This window comes from Mercenaria mercenaria, chromosome 9 (genome assembly GCF_021730395.1).
Source record: "Mercenaria mercenaria strain notata chromosome 9, MADL_Memer_1, whole genome shotgun sequence".
Taxonomy (NCBI): Eukaryota; Metazoa; Mollusca; class Bivalvia; order Venerida; family Veneridae; genus Mercenaria; species Mercenaria mercenaria.
Window position 1 is genome coordinate 21,551,070 of NC_069369.1, and position 10,399 is coordinate 21,561,468.

Sequence of the window (10,399 nt, forward strand, 5' to 3'; positions counted from 1 at the left end):
GATAGGGAATATTTTGCTCTCAGACCAGGGAATATTTTGTTCTCAGACCAGGGAATATTTTGTTCTCAGACCATACAATGTAAGATAGGGAATATTTTGTTCTCAGACCATCAAATGTAACATTGAGAATATTTTGTTCTCAGACCATGAAATGTAAGATAGGGAATATTTATTTTGTTCTCAGATCATAAGATATAAAAAAAAAATTTTCAAAGGGAAATTCAAATGTAAGATAGGGAATATTATGTTCTCAGATCATGAAATGTAACATTTGGGAATATTTTGTTCTCAGACCATTAAATTTAACATAGGGAATATTCTGTTCTCAGACCATGAAATGTAAAGTAAGGAATAATTTGTTCTCAGACCATGAAAATGCAAGATAGAGAATATTTTGTTCTCAGACCATAAAATGTAACATAGGGAATATTTTGTTCTCAGATCATGAAATGTAAAATAGGGAATATTTTGTTCTCAGACCATGAAAGGTAATATAGGGAATATTTTGTTCTCAGACCATAAAATATAAAATAGGGAATATTTAAATGTAAAATAGGGAATATTTTGTTCTCAGACCATAAAATGCAAGATAGGGAATATTTTGTTCTCAGACCAAGAAATGTAAAATAGGGAATATTTAAATGTAAAATAGGGAATATTTTGTTCTCAGACCATGAAATGTAAAATAGGGAATATTTTTTCTCAGACCATGAAATGTAAAATAGGGAATATTTAAATGTAAAATAGGGAATATTTTGTTCTCAGACCATGAAATGTAACATTGGGAATATTTTGTTCTCAGACCATGAAATGTTAAGATAGGGAATATTTTGTTCTCAGACCATGAAATGTAACACAGGGAATATTTTGTTCTCAGACCATGAAATGTAAGATAGGGAATATTTTGTTCTCAGACCATAAAATGTAAAATAGGGAACAGTTTGTTCTCAGACCATGAAATGTTAAGATAGGGAACATTTTGTTCTCAAACCATGAAATGTAAGATAGGAAAAATTTTGTTCTCAGACCATGAAATGTTAAGATAGGGAACATTTTGTTCTCAAACCATGAAATGTAAGATAGGGAACATTTTGTTCTCAGACCATGAAATGTTAAGATAGGGAACATTTTGTTCTCAAACCATGAAATGTAAGATAGGGAATATTTTGTTCTCAGACCATGAAATATAAAATAGGGAATATTTAAATGTAAGATAGGGAACATTTTGTTCTCAGACCATGAAAGGTAAGAGATAGGGAATATTTTGTTCTCAGACCATGAAATATAAAATAGGGAATATTTAAATGTACGATAGAAATGTAACATTGGGAATATTTTGTTCTCAAACCATGAAATATGAAGATAAGGAACATTTTGTTCTCAGACCATGAAATGTAAGATAGGGAACATTTTGTTCTCAGACCATGAAATGTTAAGATAGGGAACTTTTTGTTCTCAGACCATGAAATGTAAGATAGGGAATATTTTGTTCTCAGACCATGAAATGTTAAGATAGGGAACATTTTGTTCTCAGACCATGAAATGTAAGATAGGGAATATTTTGTTCTCAGACCATGAAATGTAAGATAGGGAATATTTTGTTCTCAGACCATGAAATGTTAAGATAGGGAACATTTTGTTCTCAGACCATAAAATGTAAGATAGGGAATATTTTGTTCTCAGACCATGTATTATTATCTTGTCAGTATAAGGAAATGTGTTAACTGTTGTAAATAAAGCTTTGACTGTGACTTGCAAAACTTGATTTGTTTAACTTTTATTTAGTAAAACATTATTTCACAGACTCTTACTGGAATGATTTCAACAGTTACAAGTAAAGGTAAAGTACAGTGGAACTTGGATATAGGGTAACCAACTTAAAAACAAAACAAACTTCTGGAAGAATGTTTTACAGTATTCAGACAGAGAGGTCATATCCTTAATAAACCTTTGTAATATATCCTTATTTAAGCTCCATATGTCCATTGGACATAGGCAGAGACAAGACCAAATCTATATGCCCCCTCCACTCGGTGTTGGGGGCACAAAAATAAAAGCGGGTATTTCGTCTGCCTTAGTTAAAATAAGCAGGTGTTAGGGGTGGGGAATTTTGTTTGTACACCAATATAATTATCCTTATTCAACCACCATATCATATAATAACAGTAACTTCTAATGTATTGGAAATGTGGTGATAGCCAGTAGAAAATGTCACCCTTTATTACTGTGGTGGTAGTTCTCTCCAATAACCTATTGCAAACTTGAGGCATATATGTACCAAGTTTGCCTCTCAACATTTGTCCACCTATTATATATTAAGAAAAAAAACTGTGACACACACAACTTCAGTTCATGGTAGGTAGTCACCTGCATAAAATTGGAGCTGTTTGGAAGTCAACTCTTTGTAATGGACTGACAGACTTTAAGGTATCATTATATCCACCTACACTATCCACCTACACTATCCACCTATACTATCCACCTACACTATCCACCTATACTATCCACCTACACTGTCCACCTATACTATCCACCTATTCTTTGATTTCAGTGCTGTAAAGTTTTCAGTCTACTGGTTTTAATACAAACAGAGTTCTACCATTAGTCACATCAGTTACCTTTTTGTACTCATTAAGATGGGGATTTTTCAATACCAACTATAAAATACAGCTGACATATTTTATTTCTGGTAAGGCAATAATAATATTTGTAAAAAGGTACAAAATGAGAAACAACATTTAATCATAATGTCACAATTTTCAAGAAAAAATATTAAAATACAATCTGATAGAATAGCCAGACACCAGACATTATTTCAACAGATCTTCCATTTGGTTTCTAGTACAAACATATAATATTATAATGGAATATTAAAAACACTATAAACCTAAAAATGATTTCTTGATTTAAAAGTTTGCGAAATCTGCAAACCGAAACAGTCATGAATTTGTCGTCTGCTATATATGCTTTTAATATCACTGTCAGGAAGAGAACATAGTCACAAACAAGAGCTGTCACTAATGGTGACAAATGCCCCCGCAGCGCCTTGACCTTTGACCTGGTGACCCCAAAGTCAGTAGGGGTTGTGTACTCAATAAGTACTATCAGCATGTGAAGTTTGAAGGTCCTGGGTGCAGTGGTTTGCGAGTAAAGTGCCTTCATGCAAAAAGTTAACGTTGTGACGAACGAACGGACGGACAGACAGTTGAAAACTAATATGCCTCCTTTCAGGGGCATGAAAAATCAATCAATGCCATTATTCACTGGATAAAGATGCAATAGCTGCACTGGGAATATTTCTTGGTTTAAAGTATACACTTACTAAATAGCCTGCAGGTCATTACTCAAAATGAATGTCCCAGGTTCAAATGACGAAGTAGGTGCTTTATTATATTACGTAAGAAATAAATTTAAAAGAAGTTTTCTCTCTCATTTCTCCCAGCAAATCTGCATTTGAACTATAGACTGCTCACCAGCAAAAAAGATGGACTGCTGAATGATGCAAGGGATCACATAGTAATACATTATGGAATACATAACTGAATACATAAAACAAAATTAAAAGAGAAGGGAGCCTTAAATAATACAAAAACGTGAACAAAAATATTGCACATATCTTAGCTAAAGTACTAAATATATATTTAACATTTCATTTTATAGAAAGAAATAAACAACTGAAAAAAAAAAAAATTTTAATGAACTGGCATAAGAAAGCCATCAATACTTGAAGCGCTTGTTCATAAAAGGGGTTCATTTCATGATTTGTCTATAGTGAAATGCACAAAAACAGAAAATATATCCCAGTTCTTCTTTATGAAACTCAGATAGAATAAAAGTCTCAAAACAAAGCCTTGAGCTTGGATCAGTCTCAAAACTCAAGTATCTAATTGGCTTTCTGGAACACAATTTTGAAATTAACCAATTATAATGCAGCTTTGGTGAGACTGGTCTTTAAACTTGTAACAAGAATTTTGTTGCTTTCATTTCATCTCTAGTAGTTGTAAGAACAATTTTGAAATTTGGACCTCCTGGCATTATTTCATTGTGGGCAAGCACCTGGGTGGAATCATTAAAGCCAGCTGGATGGCTTCCTCACATGAAGAATGCAATGCCCCAAGCATGACTCAAGCCCACATCTGTGAAGGGCAAGTGACTTGATATCAGCTATTTTAACGAGGCCCTCTATTCTGACAAAGAATCAACAAAACTATAATAAAGGATTACTTATGTTTAGGTAAAACACTGATACCTGCAAAAACATGACACTGGAAGCATGCAAGTTATAGTAATAAATCTCATCAAGATTTCAAAATAATAAAACAATACTGGGTTTCCCTCCACACTCACTGTGGTCCCTCATGACAACAATTCACAAAAATATGATCGGTTCTTACATAAAATTTAAGCACATAATTTATATTCTGAAAGACAATATTGTATGTTCCATAATTTTATGACAACTTTTTTTCACTTCATTACATGATTACAGTAAACCTGAAGGAATACAATAACAACTTCAGGTCAGTCCGCTAAAGCATCCTGATAAAATTTATAACTAAGGACAAAATAAACAAGCTGTTTGGAGGAATTATCTAGAAATACGATTGTCTTAGCCAAATAACTCTGTCATAAAATCTGTCAACCAGTACAGTCTGACAAGATACGCAACTAGATCTGACAACGATAATTCCTAAAATGTTTGAACAAAATCTGATGAAAAATACCATGAAATCATTAATATTTGTAGGGTACAATTTTCGCTGATTTTGTGGAATTATATTGCACCTGAGGAATAATATTTCCATTCATTCTATGTCCAAAATTTTAAATCTATGGATTCATTTTCCAAAGACACTGCTGTTTTGGCAAACACCATGAAATGTTACGCCTACAAAATTCAATTATTTTACAGTATCAGCATTGTAAATCATTCAATTTTGTTCAATTAGTAAAATTTCATAACTCTAAAGATAAAATAAATAGAACTTTTATGTGTCTAAACAGAACTATAATGTGTTTGTTAATGTTTGATTTTTTGAACTGATGCAACAAAGAAGTCCAGAAAAATTATCCTTTATGTATATTAACCCTTACCCTGCTAAATTTCTGTAATGAACTTGTCCATCTTACAATTTGGACAGTACCATTAACTGTTAAAAGGGGTGCTTACCAAAAATTTACTGACTGAATGGCAAACAGTGCAGATCAGGATCAGACTGCATGGATATGCAGGCTGATCATGATCTACACTGGTAGCAAAGGCAGAATCAATTGTGCCCTGCATGATAAGAGTTAATAACTTTACACTATTTGTAGGTCCAATAAGTCTGATACAAATCTGTCAACAGGAACATCTTGGACAATATACCAAGCTAGCCTGTTCTATCTTAACAAGCTCCGTCCAAATTCTAGCAAAACTGTTACGGAATGATTTTATTTACGGTAATCTATTGTGTATATAACTACACAAAAAGCATACACATTCTTTCTTGGACAGACAATTCCAAAAAAACAATACATGTATTTCTCATCCCTTATAAGGGAGACATTACCCTTCCTTGAAGGTGAAACATAATAAATATCTTTCATAAAACTATGGGACAGAGTCTTTAAATATGAACATTAGTCAAAAGTTGATGACTCCAAACAATGTTGGTACCATCTTTAAAGCATCCACCTGGGCTGCCAAGGAAGCACCATATGCCTTTAAACTGCCTAGATCTTGGTCCAATTTGCTTTCATACTCCTGCAAGAGAAAAGTTACTTTTTTTGTTTTTGTTTTTTTTGTGTGTTAAATTGAGAAACAAGAGCTGTCACTAATGGTGACAAATGCCCCCGCAGCACCTTGACCTTTGACCTGGTGACCCCAAAGTCAGTAGGGGTGGTGTACTCAATAAGTACTATCAGCATGTGAAGTTTGAAGGTCCTGGGTGCAGTGGTTCACATGTAAAATGCCTTCATGCAAAAAGTTAACGTTGGCCCCTGTGACCTTGACCTGGTGACCCCAAGGTCAGTAGGGGTGGTGTACTCAATAAGTACTATCAGCATGTGAAGTTTGAAGGTCCTGGGTGAAGTGGTTTGCGAGTAAAGTGCATTCATGCAAAAAGTTAACGTTGACCCCTGTGATCTTGACCTCTGACCTGGTGACCCCAAGGTCAGTAGGGGTGGTGTACTCGGTAAGTACTATCAGCATGTGAAGTTTGAAGGTCCTGGGTGAAGTGGTTCTCGAGTAAAGTGCCTTCACGAAAAAAGTTAACGTTGGCTCCTGTGACCTTGACCTTTGACCTGGTGACCCCAAAGTCAGTAGGGGTGGTGTACTCATAAGCACTATCAGCATGTGAAGTTTGAAGGTCCTGGGTGCAGTGTTTCGCGAGTAAAGTGCCTTCATGCAAAAAGTTAACGGTGGCCCCTGTGACCTTGACCTTTGACCTGGTGACCCCAAAGTCAGTAGGGGTGGTGTACTCAATAAGTACTATCAGCATGTGAAGTTTGAAGGTCCTGGGTGAAGTGGTTCGCGAGTAAAGTGCCTTCATGCAAAAAGTTAACGTTGGCCCCTGTGACCTTGACCTTTGACCTGGTGACCCCAAAGTCAGCAGGGGTGGTGTACTCAATAAGTACTATCAGCAAGTGAAGTTTGAAGGTCCTGGATGCAGTGGTTCGCGAGTAAAGTGCCTTCATGAAAAATTTAATGTTGTGACGAAATAACTAACTAACTAACGAACGGACGGACAGTTGAAAACTAATATGCCTCCCTTCGGGGGCATAAAAAGTAATTCATCATCTGGAAACAACATTTGAAAGAAATATAAAGAACCAGTTTTTTAGTGGTTAAACATTCAGTCAACTAAAATAGAGTTTTTCACTTCATTCAAGCATAGTTCAGTCTAAAAAAACATGCTCCTATCGCATTTCGTGAGCTCTTTGGAGGCAAAGGATCCAGAAGATTCAAGACAAAAATAAGACCACAAAAACTTTTATGGCTAGATTTTGTGACATAGCCATAACATTTGCACTTTGATACTCCTAAGGCAATCTGGTAAGTCTACACCTTCACTGACCTTTACAACATGTATTTACATGTCGTTAAGCACTACTTTTTGTTAGCTCACCTGTCACATAGTGACAAGGTGAGCTTTTGTGATCACCCTTTGTCCGTCGTCAGTCCGTGCGTGCGTGCGTGCGTCCGTCAACAATTTCTTGTCTGCACGATAGTGGTTTCATTTATGATTTTATTTTAACCAAACTTGCACACAACTTGTATCACCATAAGATCTTGGTTCCTTTCTTGAACCGGCCAGATCCCATTATGGGTTCCAGAGTTATGGCCCCAGAAAGGGCCAAAACTAGCTATTTTAACCTTGTCTGCACAATAGCAGCTTTATTTATGATTTGATTTTTACCAAACTTGCATACAACTTGTATCACCATAAGATCTTGGTTCCTTTCTTGAACCGGCCAGATTCCATTATGGGTTCTAGAGTTATGGCCCCTGAAAGGGCCAGAATTATCTATTTTGACCTTGTCTGCACAATAGCAGCTTCATTTATGACTTGATTTTAACCAAACTTGCACACAACTTGTATAACCATAAGATCTCAGTTTCTTTCTTGAACTGGCCAGATTCCATTATGGGTTCCAGAGTGATGGCCCCTGAAAGGGCCAGAATTAGCTATTTTGACCTTGTCTGCACAATAGCAGCTTCATTTATGATTTGAATTTAATCATACTTGCACAAAACTTGTGTCGCCATAAGATCTCGGTTCCTTTTTGAACCGGCCAGATCCCATAATGGGTTCCAGAGTTATGGCCCCTGAAAGGGCCAAAATTAGCTATTTTGACCTTGTCTGCACAATAGCAGCTTCATTTTTTATTTGATTTTAACCAAACTTGCACACAACTTGTATCACCACAAGATATTGGTTCCTTTCTTGAACCAGCCAGATCCAATCATGGGTTCTGTAGTTATGGTCCCTGATAGGGGGCTGGGGCTTGTTTTCCCTATATGGCTAAATAGAAAACTTTGAAAATCTTCTTCTCAAAAGCTACTAGTCCGTTTTCAAAATAATTTTACACAAATGTTCCTTGGATGACCCTCTACCAAATTCCTAGAGATAATTTTGATTCCTTGAAAAACATGGCAGCCCGCAGGAGACGCTCATTATCCCTATATGGCCATATAGAAAACTTTAAAATTAAATCTTCTTGTATGAAACTACTGGCCTGATTTAAGAATAATTTTATTTAAAGTTACTTTAAGAAAATTTCAACTACATTTTCTCATAATGCTTTTGATCGATCTTTATTATGATCTTTTGACCTTGAAGACTTGTCCTTAAGTGGAATGATAACAAGTGAGCGATATAGGGCCATCATGGCCCTCTTGTTTGGATTACTGTCACACTGTCACAATTGTAGGTCATACAGCAACATCCCAGCTTTTGATGATGCAGGAAGACCTGATAGAGCCCCTTTCGTCTTTATTTCAGGCAAATGCAGGCACCTGGGTAGAACCACAGCCGTCTGTAAGCAAGCTGGATAGCTTTCTCACGTGACAGAATTCTACACCTAAAACAAGGTTTAGCACCAACTGGGGTGATTGGCAAGTAATTCAAACCACTCCACCATGGGGGACTCCATTAAGCAATAAAATTTCTGTCTTAGACCATATCTTCTTCAAGCTAACTACTCTAAACATGTATCTCTTAAAAAGCAGGTTCATCTTCACCAAATCATTAAGGAGATAGTTTGCAACAAATACTGCAAACAAGCAATATTACATATGATACATTTAACAGACAACATTACTTGGTAAAGTAACTGCCGTGATTAAAGCTGACAATGGACTGTATGATGCAATGAAAACCATGTACATATTTGTTATTACAACAATCATTCTTGCTGACATGAGGGTTATGTAGTACCAGAGTGGTCTGCTTTCTGACTGCTAGTTCATGCCCAAAGATTAATGGTGTTTCAGAGTCACATGCATTTCTTGATAGCACAAACTTGTTCACTACAAGTTAACAAAATTGAACAAGTGTCAAAAAACCTAAAAGATTACATTTCATTTCCCTCACTTATGAAGTTAACTCTGTACTTCTTTATATTTGGTGGTCTGAAAATCTAATCACTGAATTTTAAGAGGTAAAAAATAATTCTCAGCCCATACCTCTAACTCTTTGACCTGTTTTGACATCTCAAAATTATCTTCTAAAGAGGTTTTATGGGATTTTCTCAATAGTCTGATTTCTTTATCTCTATCTGTAAAATGAAATATAAAACAAATAAAATTTGTTCAAAATTTATGATGTGATCAACATAATATTATGTGGATATATTATATATAAGATATAAGATATACTGGTAGCATTTTAACAAGTATTTATTTTCCAGAGTAAGGGCAATAGTGAATAAAGCGAAAATAAAATATGGGCAGATAGTGAACATAGCAAAAATAAAACTCTCACAAATAATAAGTGATTCTACAGTGGTTAAAAAATAAAAACAAAGTAAGTGTCTACTTGTCACAGATGACACTATAAAACAAGAGCTCGTCGAACACGAAATGTCCCCCTTGATGCATTCAGTAATTGCACAAGGAACAGAAATTATATGCTCACTACAAACAAAAATTCTACCATTCTGGTTTAATCTGACCTTGACCTTTAACCTACTAACCTAACAAGAGATTACAGATTGATCTTGGCGCCATCCACTGAGCCATTTTTGAATGTTCCAAATTTCACTATTGACTAGCTCAAGGTCAAAATCAAGGTCAAATTTCATTTAGGTACAAAACAATGTGTATGTGATCCAAATTTGAAGCCTGTACCTTCAAAAATGTGACAGTAGGTCACTAGGTCAATAACAAGGTCAAAGTTTTTTTCAGTACACAAACATAGATGCATGTGGTCCAAATTTGAAGGCTGTAGGTACAGAAATGTGAAAGTAGGTCACTAGGTCAAGATCAAGGTCAACTCATGTCAAGGTTCATCTTGCCACTCAAAACTATACATGTGGTCCAAATTTGAATGATGTAAGTTATGGACATGAAGATTCTAAGTTTTTCCCTATATAAGTCTATATGAACGATTTGACCTCTGAGGCAGGGCCATATTTGACCAGAGAGGGATAACTTGAACAAACTTGGTAGAGAACCACTAAATGATGCTACATTACAAAATACCAAAGCCACAGACTTTGTGGTTTGGACAAGAAGATTTTCAAAGTTTTTCCCTATATAAGGATATGTAAACCATGTGACCCCCAGGGCGGAGCCATATTTGACCCTAGGGGAATAATCTGAACAATCTTGGTAGAGGACCACTAGATTTTGCTACATACCAAATATCAAAGCCCTAGGCCCTATGGTTTTGGACAAGAAGATCAGAAACCATTT

General features: G+C 35.6%; 1 protein-coding gene across 1 annotated transcript in view; it reads right to left on the bottom strand.

Moving 5' to 3' along the window:
- Positions 1-2,665: 2,665 nt before the first annotated feature.
- The window catches only part of LOC123546684 (high mobility group protein 20A-like), a 62,485-nt gene continuing 54,751 nt past the window's right edge, over positions 2,666-10,399 (bottom strand). The window contains exons 11-12 of the mRNA XM_045333159.2: positions 9,170-9,261; positions 2,666-5,746 (exon numbers count right to left, since the gene is read on the bottom strand). Of these exons, the coding sequence (XP_045189094.2) occupies positions 5,627-5,746; positions 9,170-9,261 (212 nt within the window). The 3' untranslated portion in view covers positions 2,666-5,626. The remainder of the gene's footprint in view (positions 5,747-9,169; positions 9,262-10,399) is intronic.